General features: G+C 47.0%; 1 protein-coding gene across 3 annotated transcripts; it reads right to left on the bottom strand.

Moving 5' to 3' along the window:
* Window positions 1-2,589: 2,589 nt before the first annotated feature.
* On the bottom strand, window positions 2,590-19,789 carry DCAKD (dephospho-CoA kinase domain containing). 3 transcript variants are annotated; one of them, XM_014596262.3, is made up of 5 exons: window positions 19,739-19,789; window positions 12,915-13,032; window positions 9,443-9,646; window positions 3,860-3,947; window positions 2,590-3,006 (listed from the first exon to the last, which is right to left on the bottom strand). In XM_014596262.3, the coding sequence occupies exons 2-5, from the start codon at window positions 13,024-13,026 to the stop codon at window positions 2,721-2,723; spliced, it is 690 nt and encodes a 229-aa protein (XP_014451748.3). In that variant the 5' UTR covers window positions 13,027-13,032; window positions 19,739-19,789; the 3' UTR covers window positions 2,590-2,720. The 3 variants fall into 3 exon arrangements, with proteins under 3 accessions (XP_014451748.3, XP_019331634.1, XP_006278646.1); XM_019476089.2 differs by having other exon boundaries at window positions 12,915-13,027; window positions 19,739-19,775; XM_006278584.4 differs by lacking the exon at window positions 19,739-19,789 and adding an exon at window positions 16,385-17,715.
* Window positions 19,790-20,060: the final 271 nt, after the last annotated feature.

Here is a 20,060-nt window from a genome sequence, read left to right as displayed (position 1 = left end):
GCACCTCCCATGGACTGCATTCTGATCCATCAAACTGGGAAAATCTAGAGTAAGTCCATGGGCTCCAGGGGAAGGTTACACTAGGGAACTGGGATAAGCATCTGACCCCTTACTTTAAAACCCCACCCCTCCAAAGGCATGAGCCCAGCCCACCACTTCAGCGGGCCTCCAAGCACCCTTCTCGCTGACTAGCACCAGCCTCCTCTCTGCCCTTTCACCCTTGGCCCTCTAGGCCTGGCATGGGAGCCGGTCCTGTCCTGTCAGAGCAGCCTTCCCAAAGATGCCTTCCTTGGGGGATCACCTTCCTCTCCAGTTGTCTCTGCCCCACATGGTGCCTGCTGTTCTCATATCTCCACCCTGATCTACCTACAGATGCTCCTACTCCACCCACAGCCATCGCAGCCAGCACAGACTTGGGGAAGTGGGTTTGTACTTCAGGGACTCTCTGTTTCATCATATTTGATTAGGGAGAAACAGTCTGGACAGGCAGGCTGCTAACCTGTCTGCAGGGAATGCCCAGCTCTGTCTGGAGCCAGGTAGCTCGCTCGCAGATACTTGGTGTGGTGAAAGTTGGACCAGCACTGCCCTCAGGTGGTCAGAAAAGGGCACTGCTCCTCCTGGCATCCGCACAGTTAGACCACAATGTCTGGTCACGGTCAGGGTGTTGCTGTTCACGTTCCTCCTCCTCCCACCCCTCCCCAGGGTGCAGTTCTGACCCTGTGGATCAGGACAGAAGGCCATGAAGGGGAGAGGATCTGGTATCTAACAGCACTGGCAGATCTTTGAATCTCCCCACAACAGATCAGCTCTCAACCTCTGTTTTGACACCCCCCTCCCCCAAGTTTAAGGCCAAGGGAGAACACTTGGCATCTGAGCAATCCCAGTGTTTTACTGTTACCAAGGCTGAAAACAGCACTGCATTCAATGGGTTTAACCATGGCACATGACTTAAGTGACTCGCCCACGGTCATACAAGTCAGGGGCAGAATCATTCACTGAACGCAGGAGTCCTTCTTCATCATACTTGCGAACACCCTGACTATTCTTCTACCAAGAGGCACAGCTTCAGGAGCTCCTTCACAAAGCAGCTGCCAGGTAAGAGGCAGTGTAGTGCAGTCCAGTCTGCTGAGCAGGGCACTGGACTAGGTGTCAGGAGACTTGACTGTGCGTGGCTGTGTGCGCCTTCCCAGTCTTGTCTGCTGGAATGTTAGCTTTCTGGGGCAGGACTGTGCATGTGCAGTGCCCAGCACAAGCAAGTAGCTATGAAATAATAAAGGCATCAGGGCAAGAGAGTGGGTCTTTCCAATGCAGCAGCTGCTTCATAGTAAATGGTAAATTAAAAGCTCACAGGTGGTCACTTAGCCCTCTGTCACTGAGAAGCAAGCAGCTCAGGTTTAGGTCTCACTTACTGCAGGGGAAGAGAATGAATACAGACCCATTGATGTGCAGGAAAGCTCTGCATTCTTTTAACCCTGTGGTAACTCATTAGTTAGCCCATGCCCATGGCTTGGCACAGTTCAGCTCACCCAGAGATGGGTGTGATCAGGACTGGATTGTGCTGTGCTTGCAAACTCTGCTTCTGTGCAGTGGACTTTATAGAAGAAGAATAGCCAGGCACTGGAATAAAACTGCCGGGCAAGATGGGAAGCAGCAGTTCTCCAGGTACAAAGAATAAAAAAACCACAGGAAGTGTTCTGCTGGGCATCACTTGATTAAAAAATATGCTAAACCCAAGCTCCCCAGTTGTCCCCAGATTTACCATCTCTGCTACAGAACCAGCAGGTTAATACTGGAGAGGCAATTGAAAGGCATTGGTTTCTTAAGCAAGTAGCTGTGTCTCACCCATGAGGATCCACACTAGATCCTTCATAGACATACTGGAGCCCTGAAGACCCCTCAGTGTTGACCCTTCACCAGGTAGAAGTTAGAACAATGCTCATTTAGACTGTAAGCTTTCAGGGACTGGACACCGTTTCACCCCTGGCTGCCTGTGCCCTGTACAGTCACAAGATCATAGAAAAGCAGAGCTGAAAGAGACTGCATTGCCATGCATGGTGTATAACAAGGCAGGCCGCACAAGTTTTACCCCACCACCTGCCCTGCAGTGATAGATATTAAGGCACTTCACAGACATTCATCAAGTCTCCTGACGAGGACACAGGCAGGTGAAATGACTTGTCCACAAAGAAAGTGTGGGTTAAGGGACAGATCCAAGGAGGTGCTGAGCTGAGGCTTCTGAGAAGGAGCTGAACATAAACAACAGCTGAAATTCCCACTTACAGATCAGACTGTCCTGCGAGACCCAAAGGTGACCTGATTCAACTGTGTGAGTTACTAGATGGACAGACTCCTTCTGTTATGTGGTCCAGCACTCTGACGTGGTGACATAGAACAGGGTTTGGACGCTTCATCCTTACACTGTAGTGACTTCCCATCTGGATGCCTGGGGCCCTCTACCGAGTTCACCCAACCCTCCTAACAGAAGGTGCTGATTATTGCTAACATGACTATAAAGTGCAAAGAGAGAAGCTATGAGTAGGCACCTGGGTGAGGAACCCGTGCTTCACCTTGAGAAGTTTGCAAGGAGACTCCTCATCTCATCGTCTGTATTCAGACAGCAAAGCTCATTAAAACTCCTGGCTTTTCACTGCCCTTTTCAAACTTGGAAATTCCAGGCAGAGTTTTGGCCCCTTAAAAGGCAAAAGCTAGAAAAACGTGAATTAAGAGACAAAATGCCGGAGGAGGAAGCACACAGCCCCCCCTATTCCAGCGAGTGCCGTGACCGCAGCCAGGCGCACCAGCAAAAAATCCAGAGAGTCCTCTAGCTGCCCGTGTAACTTCAGCACGTGCCTCCGTGTGCTCTCCCAGTCCCCGGAGTTGTCAATCACGTGAGTGGCTAATTTGCGCTTCTCGTCCAGAGGCAGCTGGGAGGCAATGCGTGCCTCTGCCTCGGACTGGGACAGGCCATTCCTCTTCATCAACCGCGACAGCTGGGTCTGCGGATCACTGCCAGGGGAAGGCATGAAGAATTGAGTGTAAAAGAGAAGGCTGGCAAGGAATGAGACCCCAGTGCCCACAAGAAGTTGAACATGCAAGATGGGATGCTACAGAGGAGGTATCCTGACCCCAAACTCATCACACTCCCTGCCAATAGACCCAGGAGATTGGAGACCAAACTAATCCCTTCCCAGCCTCAGCTCTGTACCTTGTCCAGCCCAGAGCAGGTGAGTCAGGAGCACCACCTTTCATCCAAACCCTGAGACCAGCAGTATTTAAGCTGACAATTTATTTTTTCCTAAGAGTCAAAGGAGCTTACACAGCATGTGGTAGGGTCACCACTGCTGTCTGGGGAGATTATGTAGCATGGTAAGAGCCTTGGCTTGGCCAACATAGGGGAAGATTGGTCAGTACTTCACGAGTCCTGACTTCATTGGCATTGAGTTTGTCAGGGAACACACTGTCTGTCCAGGGCCAGCTGGACAGGCTCAGAGAAAGTGATTTTTCTCCATTATTCATTATTACTGCTATCATGTATCATTTGTACACTGCACCCTCACTCCCATAGACCTCCATGGAAAGCAGAGCCCCACTATGTTAGGTGCTGCCCAGACAGAGAGTCAGTCCTTACTGTGAAGAGCTGCCAGACTGGGTAGGCAAGGCACACAGAAGGATAGGAAGAGAAAGAGATAAACATGCTGAAAGACATCATCTCACATGCTCCCCAGGAGATAAAATCCACTGGGTTGATTTGCTGAGTCTTAGGCATTCCAACAGCTGCATTTAACTAAAACTTTGCAGGATCAAACACTTCCAAAATGACATGCACTTTCTAGTTCCCAAAGCCTGTAGTGCCACTTACCAGTAAACCAGGATGGTGTGTTTCATGAACTTGGTTAGCTTGTTGGTCTCAAAGAGAAGAGGGATGTCCAGGATCACATAACGGTAGCCTGAAAGGAACCCCAGCCCCCAGATAGGAATGTAGACATGATTTCTCTCTTTTTTCCCACCCAAAATACTTCACACAAGCACATGCACATACATGCACACACAAACACATGCATGCACATAGTATACAATGAGATTTTAGATTTATATCCTGCCCTATCCAAAACAAACAAAGAAATAAAATATGGAAAAAGATGTTTAAAGCTGCACAGGTGCTACCAACAGGGAAAATATGGCACTTTCATTTCCTTCTTCAAAAATGGCTGAAGCGATTTGGTCTCACAAAAATAAATAAATAAATGAAAATATTTTACCCTGGAAAATTTCAGAACAGAAGGTGAAAGCTTCAAAACATTTTGAGTGGCTGGAAAAAGCCAAATAGAATGGAAAAGTTTATGACTAGTGCAACCACTGTTCCTTTGCTGCAGGATTACATGAGGTGCTGGGAATGATGCCTTGAGTCAAGGCTGACCAATCCTGTTTTCAGTGGCTCATAATTGTGCCAAACTTCAGCTGTTTAGGCTAATATTACCCCTGCTGGATGTCTGCTATAGGCTGATTTTTTAATGTTTTTTGTTTTTGTTTTTGGAAAGTTTTAGCTAAAATAATCCAGCTGTTTCCAAGAATTAAGTCAGGGAAAAATACGTCAAAAAGTTCTTACAGTCATCTCACTCAGAGGCTTTAGTGCCACCGAGCTTTACTGCAGGTACTGGAAATTCAGCAGGGTCACACAGGGGTTAGAGATGCATCCAGAGCCTTGCCCGTGAAATCTGCCCAAATTTGGACAAGTTAAATCACTATCTGCACACAATCCGTAGAGGCATGGTGGCACCTCCACCCCAGTTCTTTCAGGACTAAGATGCTCCTGCCCCTCACAGCTCCTTTGTGCCAGCCCCACTGATGTTCCATCTCCCGGAAATTACATCTCCTGACAGTTGCAGACTACATTGGGCCTGGGCACCAGAAGAGAGACTCTCTTGTGTCATTAATGCCCTCCTTCCTATACTGCTGTTGGCACTTCCCAGCATGGAAGAGAAGGAAGAAAAATCCTCGCTTGCTTTAATGGGGAGGGATAATGTGTGAGGAGAAAGGACAAGGTCAAGCTGCAACACAGCAGGGGAGGGACAGGCTGGGTCAGTGGAAGCAGAGGAATGAAGGGACAAGCTGGGACAGAGGGGTTGCAGCCACTACTAAACCTTTTGCAGACCCTGGAACTGAACACAGGACTTCTCGGTCTCAGCACTACTTTTGCTGTCAGCAATCAGCTGTGAAACTCTCTGATAAAATATCTCTCATGTCCCTCAAGTATCCCCACCTTGATCTTGACATACCATGATCTCATCCCCTTGAATTCAAGTCAATTATTTCCTTCTCCTCCATGCTGGCTGGGGGCCAGCTGGGAGAGCACAGAAGTGGCTCAGCACCACAGAGATCCCCAGTGATTGTAGGAGAAGCCCTGGTCAGTCCAGGACTGGAGCGAATTCAGTAAGCTCCTTGTGGCATGTGCATACTCAGCAAAGATGTATTTTAGTGACGGTATCTAACACATTTCTACAGAGCATCTAAAAACAAGTTTCCAAAAGTTTATAACTCACACAAGGTGGAGTGAATTTTCACAGGGGTGGCAAAAAGCCCCTCTGTGACCCAGAGAAAGAGAGATATCAGATAGGAAAATTCCATCCCAAAGGATTAAAGGTTAGGCCACAGTGGGCATGTCTACATGAGATGTTTACTGTGCAGTTGACTAATTAGCTTTTCAGTAAATGTTGTACTTCTACACGTGTACCCCTATTAGGCTGGAGTAAACCAATTTACTCTGCAGCAGGATAATGCTTGTAAATTCCTGCGTGAGGAAGAAGAACCCTGGGCTGGCAGGCTGGCCCCTAGGACCCCCTGCCAGCTGGGACTGCCCCAACCTGACTCAATGTGCTGAGATCCCAGGCACACGTGCAAATGATACATCTGAAGCAATAAGCTCCAGAGCTTGTTGCTACTCATTAATATACACATGTAGATGTGCCCAGTTATAAGGAAAATAAAGCAGAGCCTCAAGGTGGGAATTGTGACTTGTACTTATCTTCATGGATCCTGGTTTTCCCAGATAAAAAAATTGCAAATTCTCTGATTACAACTCCAAAATCCATGATTAAATTGAAAGGGTTTGTGGGGGGCATGGGTATGAGAGTGTGGGGTTTGTAGGCAGGTGTGAGTGGTGTGGGGGGGAGGTATGGGAGCTACGCACCATCAGCCTGAGCAGGCTCCGCACCTCCATGTGCAGCATCCTGCAGGAGTGCAGGAAGCTGCACATGGAGGCGCAGAGCCCACCCAGCCCAGCCTGCATGTGTGGACTGGAAGCTGCATGCTATCAGCCAGAGCAGGCTCCACGATTCCCTGTGTGGCTTCCCTGAAGGGCCAATAACATACCGCTTCCAGACCACAGGCTGCCAGCCAGGTGGGCACTCCTGCGGGAAGCTGACTGGGGGATGAGGGAGTGGGGAAGTGTTGGGGGAAGCCCCACACGGAGTGCCTGCCTGGCTGGCAGTGCGTGTACCAGAAGTGGTGTGCTATTGGCCCGAGCAGGCTCTGCACTTTCCTGTGCAGCTTCCCTGAAGGGCTGACAGCATGCCGCTCCTGGTACACATGCTGGCAGGCACTCCACATGGGGCTTCCCCCAACACCTCCCTCCTCCCTCAGCCCCCAGCCACATACCTACGCCCTGCCCCCCACCTGCCCCACTGGCTCTTCCCCAGCCCTGGCAGTCACCCACACCCGCACCTGCCACCCAGGGCTCCCCCCAGCCCTGCTGGTGGCCCCCAGCCATGACCCACTCCCCCCAGCCCTGCCAGTGCCCCCCAGCCCCCTGCAAGCCCCATTTATCTTAGGCTCCAGCAAGAACAGTGAGCCTGAGCCAAGCCTTGGGTGAGTGAGAGCCTCAGGCCTTGCCCTTCCACAGCTCTGCCCCAAAGGAGAGGAAGAGGGGGGTTTCCCACTCTTTTTGCAATCAGCTCTTGCAGGCTAGAAGTCTGCCACCTGCAGAGCTCTTTGCAAAAGTGGGAAATCCGCAGGTATCTCTGCTAAAAGGGAAACCCATTTTTTCTCTAATAAAGTTGGGAAATCTGTGGTTTTCTCTGTTTTTTCCATGGGAAACGGAAAACCTGGATCCCTGGTTATCTTATACCTTGGAGCGCCTCTGTGTCCTGCTCTCACCTGCCATGCAAGTGTTTCCTTGTTTCCCTTCAGATGCCAAACTCCTGCTGCCCCCTCAGAAAACTGCACTTGTCTGAGGAGCAGCAGGGGCAATATTCAGCCCAGAATTAGAGATCAATTTAATGTACTTTGCAACCACCAGGGTGAGGAATGAGCCCCTTGAAGATCTGGGGTCTAGGATTTGCTTTATAGCCATAGCAAATCACATGGCAAAGGCCCTGAATGGTACAGTGACTGCTTAAGGAAAACATATTTCTGAATATTTGTAAGTATTCCTCAAATTAAGGAGCTGCAGTTACTCTCCCAGATCAAGGCCTATACAGTTGGATTCACAATATTAAGCCACTTGGCTTTACAGGTGGAGAGTTTAAAAAACAATAAAAATGTGAAATATAAACATTTTTTGAAAAATTCTAGTCTAATTTTGGTGCAGAGTGGTACACAGCATTTATTAGCCCTTGTCTGAGTCACATATGTCATCCCAAGTGAGGGTCTATAAACCCTTCCTGCCATAATAATTGATCTTGGCATTGGAATATGCCATTATATGATACAAAAAACCTCATAGGTGAGCAGTCATTTTTGTTCTTGGACTACTTTATGTCTTTCTCTACCTAGATGCTATTTTTGTTTCTTTCTCTGCTGGTAAAACAAGGTGGGTTTGTTAACATGAGCTCAACTGTAGCAAGTGGAGGGACAGGATTAAATAAAGTTTAACATTCCAATAAAAAATGACCTAAAATAGCTTGTTTACGGTAAAACTGAAAGGTCAGGACTTTAAATTCCAATCTCTCAGGATGGCTGCAAGTGAGAACTGTGTGCTCCACTAGGAAGCCAAGAATCCAATCTGAACATGCTTCCACAAGACCTGGACATATCAGGCCTTAACCTGGTCAGTTGGAATTGACTGAAACCTGAGCATCCCAGTCTTCAGAGAAGTGTAATTTTGGGACCAAAAGGGGAGCCCACATTTGGGTGAAAAAGACACAACTTTTGTAGTAAGCTGCTTGTTAAAACTAGGCAGCACTTGGAAACCATGCAGGGGGTTAGCATGGCAGAATCATCCCTGGCAAAGAGGGACTGGAGCAGGGTGCAGGTGGGAGGATACAGTCTCAGGAAGTGGGATATCATATCACCATCCTTCGGGAGAGTGGTGCACATGCATACATCATATGTGCATGCAGGAGCACATGTGCATGCCACCAGGACCAAAACTTGGTCTGAAATAGCATTCTTTAATTGATACCAAATCTGTTGGCACAGACATGAAAGTAGATGCAATTTTACCAGGTAAGGAGGCCTTTGGCCAGAATAAGTTACATTTCTGCTAGGGGGGGTTTACATTCAGAACAGCTCTACCAATATTGCTCCTCCTTCAAGGCCTTCCCAGTGTGAACAAGCCCTCAGACACCAAAAATAAATATCTCAAATCAACAAAAGCAAAACTAATTAAGACAAAACCATGTGATGGAACAATTGCTGGAGCTCTGGGTAAGAAGCAAGACAGCTCCTCCCCTATGCCTGCCATGGCCTAATTAATATACCCCTCTTATCTCCTTTGCTCCCTGTTTCCTTCACAGATTCCTTTCCTGTTGCCTGCCTTTGCTCTCTTCCTTTCCTCCTCCCTACCATCCCCTCTCCAGAGAGCACAGTCCCTTCAGCTCCTCAGCAAAGGGCTATTCAGCTGTCACACAGTTCTGTCTTGATAAGCTCTGCAAACTAGACTGACTCTATTAAGACATCCTTCTGTCTACACAGAGACTTCCGAAACAGCTGGTGATCTTATCTGGCATTTGATTAGACCAAGTTTGACAGCTGTATTTGTTATATTTATCAGGGGAAAAAGTGGGACTTTGGAAACCACAGCTGTCAGCCCATTTTTTTACCTTATCGAGATTAAAAGAGCTTCTTGGCTTTTATTGAAGCTAGAGATTGAAGGAGGGGGAATAATATTAGAACATTTCAGAAGGTATGACATTATCCAATGAGTAATCTCAGAAGAGGCCACACAATGCTCCTTTCAGACCCTACAGATGTACTTTAAACCATATAAGGGAGACAATGTGAAGGGCAGAAATGAAAGGCAGAAGTCTCTGAACACTACAGTGAAAGGATAGCCACAGTTTCTAAAGGTCACTAGTGACACAGCACAAAGGCAATCAGTCAACATTTTGGCTTCCTTTCTCCCCTGTAGTCCCTCTCCCCACAGAGTGAGTGAAGATTACTGCTTGTTGCCAGCGTGATCAGAAACCCTCATGTCCTAGGATCCCACAATTGCCTAATGTCTTACCTAGTACAAAATATTTAAAGATCTGTTTCAGCATCTCCTTCTGGATCTCAGGGTGAGTGATGGAGTTCAGCACCTGTCGTTTTTTCGGGTGGGAGAAGATAATGTTTCCCAGAGCCTCGCGGTTTATCTCCCCACTCTCCAAAAGGATTTCAGTTCCAAAGTAATGCACTATCTGCTGATAGGCCAAGAAGTGGGGCTGAACCACTGATAAAATGAAACAGGTAGAGGTTAGTGCCAGTTCTGCATCACACTAAGGGTCTGCATTAAAGGTGGGCATGAAATGAACTGAATTCATCTGGGGATATTCCTTTCAGAATAGAACAGGTCTGTTGATTAACATACACCGACTCAAGGCTGTGAAAGATCTCAACATAAAGGTCTGATGTCTACTGAATAAACTTTGAAGCTGGTGCCACAAAAAGAAGTTTGCTAAACCAGTTCTAGGATTATTTTGTATTGCTCCAGTGCTTGTGATCCAAGAGAGCAACCATTGTGTAAGCACTAATTAAACCTCACAACTGTCCTAGGAGCTGCATGAGCCCCATTTCAAAAGTCACTATGCTGTGTGAGAGGACTAACAAAAAGCAACATAGCCAGTCAGCAGCAGGACCAAAATAAACCCCCAGAATTTTGATATTTCCCTCCCTCCTCTAACCACCAAGTCACACATGGGATTCTATATTGTAAGCACTTGCCTTACTGAATAATTCTCAAAACTTTAATCATTATCATTGTTGTTGATGATAATGATGATAATAATAAAAGGGGTTTTTTTCAAAATGGGAAAACCTTGCAGTTAATATAGTTGTAATCATAGATTTCATAGACATTAGGGCTGGAAGGGACCTTGGAAGATCATCAAGTCCAGCCCCCTGCCCAAAAGGCAGGAAGTCAGCAGGGGTCATAAGATCCCAGCAAGGTAGACATCCAAATGTCTCTTGAAGGCGTTCAAGGTAGGTGCTTGAACCACCTCCAGCAGCAGTCTATTCCAAAACTTGGGGGCTCGGACAGTAAAGAAGTTCTTCCTTATGTCCAGCCTGAAACGGTCTTGCAGTAGTTTATAACCATTCGACCTCGTCATCCCTTGGGGCGCTCTGGAGAACAGACATTCCACCAGATCCTGATGAGCACCCCTGATAAATTTATAGGTGGCCACCAGATCACCCCTGAGCCTGCGCTTTTCCAGGCTGAAGAGTCCCATAGCTCTCAGCCTCTCATCGTAAGGTCTATTTTCCTGATCTCTTATCATGCATGTGGCTCTCCTTTAGACCCTCTCAAGCTTCTCCACATCCTTTTTGAATTGTGGAGCCCAAAACTAAATTAAATCTTAATAAAGTATGGTGATCAAGAGTTGTATTTTATATGTTGATGGCTATTTCCATGTGTATGCTTTAAGGGAGGGGATATTACTATCATCGATTTTGCATGGCCTCCTAAGGGATGGCACTGAGACAGATTTCTTTGTCCAGCATCATTCATTATACTCCACAGAGCTTGGGCCCCGATTCAGCATAGCACTTAAACACATGCTTAAGTCCCATTGGGCTCAGCAAGATTTCAGCATGAACTTAACTTTGAGAATGTTTAGCTTGAACAGACTCTAATGGGATTCAATCACATGTTCAAACTTAAACATGTGTGTAAGAACTGGTATTTGGTCTGTTGTGAGGGGCAACTGAAGGGTCAGCAGATTGAGTTCTAAAACAGGACTTATTTAGACACTGAGGCTTGTTCTAACTGAAAAAAATTGTGCTAGATGACTAAAATAGATAGGGCTATCATACTTTAGTAGTCGGCTATTAAAAATCACTTGGGCTTGGATAATAAAGTTCTTACAGCTTCAGCTACCATCAGGATCAAGGCAAAAGAGCTCTCACCCAGCTCAATCTCAAGCTTCAGCCTGAGATTCTTTATGATAAATTACACATGAAAGCCTGTCAGAGGCCAATTCCCTACAGCTGTTTGCAGCTTATTAGAGAGGTCTGTTGTTAGGAAAGTAGGTAATTTAAAAAAACTCATAACATCACAAACAAGAGGATATAATAAGCGAAAAAAGGAGAATTAGGAGAAGGTTGAGGATAAACAGAAGGGGAAAAATCAGTGCATGTAATTTTCTCTAAGGATCCAGAGATTCTTTAACTCAGCTGGGGACTGAAGTAGAAGAAAGAAGGAAAGAAAAAAGGAATGAAAGAAAGAAGACGCTTCCGCTGTGATAAACTTTATATTTGAGGAACTACAACTGTTTCAGAAAAGTTCAGTAACAATTAAATTCAAGTAGTAAATGGAGAGAAAAAAAAAGCAAGTGAAGAAAAACAAATTGCTTGGTAGAAAATTGGCGCTGAGTATCTGAAGTGGGTCCCAGAAGCCTCAGTCTTTCAGAGCTAGATCCACTTCTAGCAAGTTTTCTATGTCAGAGGGAATTACATTGCAATAAAACGTAAAAATATCACAGCTTTTAAATGGTGAGTAAATAGGTTTTCAACAAAAACAAAAGAGGAGATACTTAAAAATGAAATCACATGAGTAACATTGCATTCTTATTAATCATATTTTGTACATCTCTAGTGTTGTTCATTAGTAGACCTAAAAAGTGTGCTTAGCAAAAATTAACCTTTTACCAGCCCCCAATAAATAAATAAAGTGAGCGCTACAAATCACTTTTGACCTATGATTTTGCCCCAGGTCTGACTGGGAATTGAAAGGCAAAGCCAGGATTTGAACTCATTATCTTCTGATATCCTGCCCCACCCCATGCACAGGATCTCATTTCCTGGGTTGTTTCCACATTAAGAACAGAGGGACATTGCAAGGGTTAGAAATACACAGTTGTACTGTATTTAGGTGCAGGGCAGAGTTAAATGTAATGCTGCTTTGGAGATGACCCTGGTGTTTTGATATTAGGAGTGCCTTTTTAAGGCGAGAATGACATTCTTGGGGTTGGACAGTTAGGAGCCTTAACAACCAAGCTCTGCAACCATATGCAAATAGAGGATGAAATTCTTTTTTACAGTATTGGTCACCAGTTGGGCAAGGTCCTCCAAAAGCCATTAAAGAACTTGAGCCGCATTAAGACAGACCACGTGTCACAGTCTGATGGCTGTGTCAGGGGTCTGGCAGGGAAGGTAATCATAATCCTTTGTTTTGCTCTCGAGTATGACAGCTTTATAGACAGTTTGTCTATAAAATCAAGCAGCATCCACTGCACTGCACATTAGGAGGAAGAAATGTAGAATTAAATCATTCCACCACAGCACGTATCATTATGACATTAATTTTGATAAAATGTGTCCTGCTTTCAGATCCCTGAAAAACCATTCCTCACTACTGTCTTGAATGAATGAAGTACAGGGGGGAGGTTGTGGACTGAATGCAGAGCACCCTCTGCTGCCTAAACTGCATAGCAGTAGCAAAGATTAGCTCCAGGTTGTCAGGAATATATATAAGGAATAAAGATCAGCTGCACAAAACTAACCCTGTCTGGCAATAACATCGGCATCAATCACTGCACAGCCCAGTTCCCGGAATACTGCCACTACCATGCTTTTTCCTGAAGCAATTCCACCTGACAGGCCGACCAGGAACATCCTGCTCTGGAAAAGAAAGAAAGCTCAAAACACAGCAAAATGCCACAGAGGTTCATTCATTCTGTACATGCAAACATTCAGCCTGAAGAAGCAAACCAGTCCGAGGAAGATCATGCTTTATTTCTATGGGATCTATGACATGTTTTCAGGAGAGGGTCTCAAAGTACTTCAGAAATGTAATGTAACTTTTAACACTGTTTGCCCATTCTTTGAACCAGGTTTCACAACTTGGAGAACTGAGAGAGTGTGGGCATGTGTACACATGCAATTCATGTGACTGAATATACTCTGGCTCAATTTAAGCCAAAGTAAACTAATCTGGATGTCATGATCTACATGTGCATGTAAGTGCAGTAATTTACTGTGCTGCTGAATACCACTTATATCTGACAGGACTATCTGGCAGTGCAATTAATTAGTCTACTGTGCCCTAGCTGCTGTGCACGTATAGACGGTGATGCTTTACTGCGCTTCAAATTAATCTGCTGTGCAGTGTCTTGTGTAGACGTGCCCAACAAGACTGAAATCTTTTAGTACCAGCTAATTCTGGAGGCACAACATGAATCAACAGCATCTAATTTTTAGAAGGGTTGAGCACTTGCAGCACTGGCTGACTTACTGGAGTTAGGTATGTGCTCAGTACTTCTACAAGTCAAAGCCTGAGTCTCCAGCAATGTCCCCCAATGTACTGGTTACTTAAAACTTGGGCCTACATGGTCCATCAGTGACAAAACAGGGAAGAGTACTTACCCTGTCCCCATTATCAGAGTCTAAACCTCACAAACTGAAATCTGGGGATTGAAAATTAAACCATCCCTGCTAATCTCAACACTTGGAACACAATGGGAGGGAGATTGCCTCTGACATAACCGAGACCCAAACTGCAGAAAGTTTTATAGATCAGAACCAACAAATAAATTGTGTCCACAAACTAACTGGAAGACATAGCTGTCTTCATGCAGAATGAAAATGAGCTGCACAAAGCGGGCCACTCATTTCTGTGCTAACAGGAGACTCTAAATGCCTTTAAGTATGGCTCTACGTAAAGCAAGGGTAGCCAACCTGTGCCCTGCACCACAAATGGCATGGCAGCCTGTGTGTGTGACATGCAGCAAACTGGGGAGGGGATGAGCAGCACTGTGACAGTTAAGGCAGGGAGCAGAAGGCACAGAAGTAGATTCATAGATTGTAAGGCCAGAAGGGACCTTGGAAGATCATCAGGTCCAGTCCTCTACACCAAGCAGGAAAGATAACTGGGGGTCAGGTGACCCCAGCCAGGTGACTATCTAGTCTCCTCTTGAAGATTTCCAGAGTAGGTGATTGCACCATCTCTGGAGGGAGCTTATTCTACAGTCTGAACACCCTGACTGTGAAGAAGTTTTTCCTAATGTTGAGCATGAATTGGTCTTCCAGGAGTTTGTGGCCATAACTCCTGGTTTTCCCCTGGGGTGCCCTGGTGAACAGTTGCTCACCAAGCCCTTGCTGTACTCCCCTAGCATAGCAGTAAGCTGCTACCAGGTCCCCTCTCAGCCTTTTCCTCAGGCTGAAGAGTGCCAGATCCCACAGCCTTTCCTCGTATGGCTTGCCATGCAAGTCCCTGATCATATGGGTGACTCTTCTTTGGACTCTCTCAAGCTTGTCCACATCCTTGTTAAAGAGTGGTGCCCAGAACTGGAGGTAGTACTCCAGCTCCGGTCTCACCAGTGCTGAGTGGAAGAATCACCTCCTTGGCTTTGCTGGAGATGCATTGATTGACGCATGCCAGAGTATTATTTGCCCTGGCTACTGGCTACAGCGTCACATTGCTGGTTCATATTCATACTGTAGTCTATTATTACCCCAAGGTCCCTTTCATTCGTGGTGCTGATCAGTTTGGTGCTGCCAAGCCTTTAGGTGTGTTGGGGGGTTGCTCATTCCAAGGTGGAGCACTTTACATTTCTCTATGTTGAACTTCAGCAGGTTCTGATCCACCAAACTTGCTAGTCTGTCTAGATCTGCCTGTATCTGTAGCCTATCTTCAAGCATGACCACGCTTCCTCGTAACTTAGTACATCAAGCAGGGACAATGTGGTAGGTAGCAGAAAGTAGGAACATATATTGGGCAGCAAACAGGGATTGGAGTGGCACTCAGGGGGAGAATAAGCAGTTAATTTGTGGCATGCCTACCAAAAAGTTGGCCCTCACTGATATAAAGCATACTCTAGTTATCCAGCTCGTATTCATCCATATAATATAATAAACGCTCAAAAATTAATCTTGTTTGCTGTAGGTTATGATTAATAGATTTTAAAGCCAGAAGGGGCTGTTCTGATCAGTCTGACACTGGACAGAAAAATTCATTCGGTGATTTTTCACCAAGCCCAGAACTTCTGGTTCAACTACAGCATGTCTTTTTTAAAGACATCCGATCTGGATTGCTAGTGATAGCAAATCCAATACAACCCCAGCTAAGCAGTTCTAACAGCTAATTATATTCATTGCTAATAAGACACGCTTTATTTTTAGTCTGCATTTGTGTAGCTGCAACTTTCAAGCCTTGGATCTTTTTATGCCTTTATCTGCTAGATAAAAGGCCTTCTACTGAATGTAGTGTTTTGATTTGTCCAGGCTGGGTAAAAGGATGTATGGAGTTTTTGTTTTGTGAGGTTTAGGGAAGGTAGCAATTTTCATGTAAGGTTTTATGATTTTGAAACTTTTGCAATAATAATAAAAAAGTAAAGGCTTTCTACTATCAAGAATAGCCTGTCTTTTAGTTACCTAGGAACTCTAACTAAGTGCCCTCAACTTTCTGTGGGACCATCAATTAAACAGATTGAGCATTTTCATTATCAGCCTGGTTTCAGATCCTACTTCCTGGTTTCCAGATCACAGATCATTCTTGTAACTCTTTTCTGACCCCTTTCCAATGTCTCAATGCCTTTTGCAGCCGGGTCCATCCTACTCTTGTGTTGCTTGTTCCGTCTCTATGGGAAGCCCCAAGGAAGTCTGTGGGTGCTCCACAGCCCTCCAACCCCAAGCTAATGCTGCACACATCTGAGACACAGGCAACCTTCCCTGTGGAAGACCTTGGACTGTACTCGTGTTCCTCCAACTGATGCTCACTGTCAGTCTGGGCCTGCCCTGTGCTCTCTTACAGGGGCTGGCACTGGAAGTGGAAAAATAAGGGGGGTTATTGAGACACAGGACAAATGACAAAATCCCACTGTTTTCAATTTTTGTGCAGGTCTTTCGCAGAGCATGGCAGGGCCAGAGGCACAACAGTATTGCAACAAGGGGGCAGAAGCTAGTATGCCCAGAAGTGAAAACCCTGACACCAAATGTAACAAGTTATTTTTATGAGAGTGTAACTGTTTCTTACCTGCATGTGCAATATGGGACCCTAAAAACCGCAGTGTTTAAGGTATTGTTCCAGAACTTGGTGCTGGATTGGTCAGTCGGTCTTAAAAAAATCACAGGGCCACGGGGTGAGAAGAAAGTAATTGCTCAAGAAAGCAGAGCCCATGGGCTGTATGGCTGATATTAGGTTAAACCAGTGAAGAACATCAAGTTGTTTTTTCTACATATCAGTATTACTGCAACTTTATATTTGGATAAAATAAAAAACATCTCTGCTTCTATGTTGCCAGGACTTTAATTGCTGCATTATTCCTCTTCATACTCACTTCCAAGTCTGGCAGATAATTTATGTCAATGCCATTACACTAGATTTCTGTAAGGTGCGTGACTTGGTTCTGCATGACATTCCAATTAAAAAGGTAGCACTGTGACAAAAACACTGTGACCCATAGTAAATGAATTAAGTGGTTAACCAAAGAAACTGTACATAAGGAGTCATAATCCTACAGTGGTGTTTCTACTGGGATTCTGGTGGGATTGAATTGCAGCTCACTGGTATTCTAAGAAGGTATTAATGATTTGGAATATATAAAATCCTACCTAATTAAGTATGCACATGACACAAATTGGTGGAATAGTAAATAATGAAAGACCACAGTTCAGTTATTCAGGCTAATCTGAATCACATAATAAGATGATAGACTCATGGGAAGAGCATGCATTTTAATATAGTCAAATGCAAGATCACGCATTAAGGAACAAAAAATAATGTGTCTCGCATACACAGTGGGAGGCTGAACTCTAAACTGCTTTGATGCTGAAAAAGAAGAAGGGGTAGGTAACTTTGAACATGTGCTACCTGTGCAACACTAGCTAAAAGGGTAAGTACGATCTTTGGTATATAAGCAGAGGAGTATCAACTAGGAGTAGAGAGTAGATGTTTCCTCTGTACACAGCATTAGGGACACTCTTATTGGAAGATTGTGTCCTGTTCTGGTACTCCCATTTTAAAAATGGATGTTGGAAACTAGAAAAGGTTCTCAAATGCTACAAGAATGATCTGAGAGCTGGAAAAGCTTGCCTTATTGTGAGAGACTGGAGAAGCTCTCTCTTTAGTACAGGGGTGTCAGACTCACCTTGTACCCCAGGTCAGACCTGCACTGCAGGTTTCTTTGTGGGCCAGATCCAGCTCGGGACATAAGGAAGCAGTGGACTTTTTCAAAGCACCAAGAAAACAAGTGGTTTCTCACAGTCTTAAGTGTACATGCAGAAATAATCTTTTGCAAGGTTGATTTTCTCAGCATCTGTGTGCAGGTGCAATGACAGCTGTTTTTCCATGGAATGACACCTCAGCCCTGTTGGCTTCTAATGCCTGTTTGGCTGTAGTTAAACATTTTGCTGCCAAATAGGTATTAGGTGTCAGTGGGGCTGAGCTGTCTTTCTGTGGAAAAATGCCCTCATTCCACCCGTGCAGGAAGCTGGCACAAAAGTGATCTGCATCTGGACTGAGCTGAAGGAAGAAGAGGATATTTTGGAGACAGGATTGTTAAATTGATGAACTGATGACACAACAGTTGTTCCACAGAATCAGCTGGAGTCCCATGGAAACAGTAGTTCTAGATCAGCATTTCTCAACCCATGGGTTGCAACCCGAAAGTGGGTTACAAGAATATACTAAAGGGCTGTGAAGAAACTTTTAAAATGGATTCTCCTTTAAAAAAGGAGAAAAATGTGGGAAACTGGCATTTCCCTTGCAGCCCTATAAGGGGCTGCTTGGGGCTTCCCATGCCACACACACCCCTCCCCGCCCCCCACAACCGCACCCTGCCCCACACACTGTGGGGCTGGAGCCTGGGGGTGAGGGGGAGGCAGCAGGTTGGGAGTGAGGGGCACTGGGCATTGATGGTCCTGGTACAAAAAGGGTTGAGAACCACTGTTCTAGATAAACCAGGCTAGACAAAAATCAGTCTCTGCTTGGTTAAGCCTGAGTAAGAAACTAAGGGGTTTTTTGGTTACCACGAGTCCATGGCAGTGGTGCTCAACCTTCCAGCCCCACAGGCTGGATAAGTATATTGAGCCAGTCCATGGACCAGATCCCATGAGCAGTTGGCATGCAGGCGTGATACTGCACCAGCACCAACCCCAAACACCAGATCAGCCACATGCTTGCCCAACCCTGACTGCTGAATCTAGCTGCAGAATGACTCCATGTGTAAGCCCCACTGCCAACTGGAGTGATCCAATGCAGAGGCATTCAATAAATCCGGCCCCCCTGCATCCTGTCATCTGGCCGGTGGGGCTCCCCGAGGGTCCCAGTCTCCACATGGGGAAGTGACGCCAGGACTGTGGCCTGATCCTGGCGTGCAGGGTGGATCTGGGCAGAGGCAGTGGGGCCCCCCCGAGCCCAACCTAGACAGAGGGAACCAAGGCGGGGCCCCAGGGCCCAATCCTGGCACAAGGGCCGGATCCTGGTGTGCAGAATAGAACTGGACAGAGGCTGTGCAGGCTCCCTGGAGCCCAATCTTCACATGAGGAAGCAATGTGGGGCCCTGAGCCTGGCACATGGGGTGGGGCGGAACAGCACCAGGGCCCTCACAGCCCAAGCTCCACTCAGGGAAGTGACAGGGGGCAACAGGGCCTGATCCTGGCTCCCCAGGTCTGCACCTCTGGCAGCAAGGGGCTGTCAGTTTACACTACTGCCACTCCCCTGCCCTGCCGCCAAGCATCCCAACCTGAACCTGGCCTGGAGCCTGCAGCATGCGACCCCAGTCTGCCTGCCCGCTCTCATCCCCCAACTACCGGGGCTTTGCCTTTGCTTCCCCAAGCCTGCGGGGATGCCTGCAATGCAGCAGCTCCGACCCCTTTTTCTTTGGGACAAGGCCAGCGCTTGGCTCTCTGCGCTTTTGGCGCCGGAAGAATACTAGGGGCGCTGCTGTGGGGCGCAGCGAGACGCACGGGACCGAGGGTCCCTATGGGGGCGCTAGGGGCGCAGCGACCGCACCGCGGGCAGGCGCCTACGCAGGGAGTCTCGGGTCGCCACAGCTCGCCCTAGCTTTTCACCCATCCACCCCCACCCACCGCCGCCACCGAGTTAGTGAGGCGGCCACAGGGCGCAGACACCCCCTGCTGGGGGCGGGCGTTCCACCCGCTAGCTCGCTCCCATTGGACGTGGGGCCGCACGCTGGGGCCCAGCCACGCCCCCACCCTGTCCATCATCGCGGAAGCCCCGCCCCTAGCCCCGTGTGCCCTTGGAGGGAACCTGAAGCCTCCTAGTCCCGCCCCCCTTTGCCTCTAGTTCCACCCGCGAGACCCCCTTCGCGCGCTCCCCTTCCCTCTCTCTCTGCTTCTCCTTCTCTTCAGCCTCCGGCCCCCTCACCTCTCCAGCTGCCGGGCACGGATTCACCCACCCCGCACTATCATGCTCTGCCATTGGTGGAACGCAAAGTAGCTCCACTCGCTCGACCAATCGCGACTATTCTGATTCGTCTAGCTCCTCCCCCGCCCCTCTCGGGCAGAATGTTAAGTCACTGCAGGGGAACGACTGGGAGGTCGCTTGATTTGGATGTGGAAGGAGAGGGGGATCAGAGGGAGCCCAGGCAGTACTTACCCCAGTGATTCTCAGCCCCGCATCTATGAGAGCCACTTGAGAGTCCCCCAGTCAAGAAACGTGAAACAGTTGGCATTTTCCGAAGGGTGCC

The sequence above is a fragment of the Alligator mississippiensis genome, chromosome 4 (genome assembly GCF_030867095.1).
Source record: "Alligator mississippiensis isolate rAllMis1 chromosome 4, rAllMis1, whole genome shotgun sequence".
Lineage (NCBI taxonomy): Eukaryota > Metazoa > Chordata > Crocodylia > Alligatoridae > Alligator > Alligator mississippiensis.
This window is presented reverse-complemented; position numbering and strand designations above follow the sequence as displayed.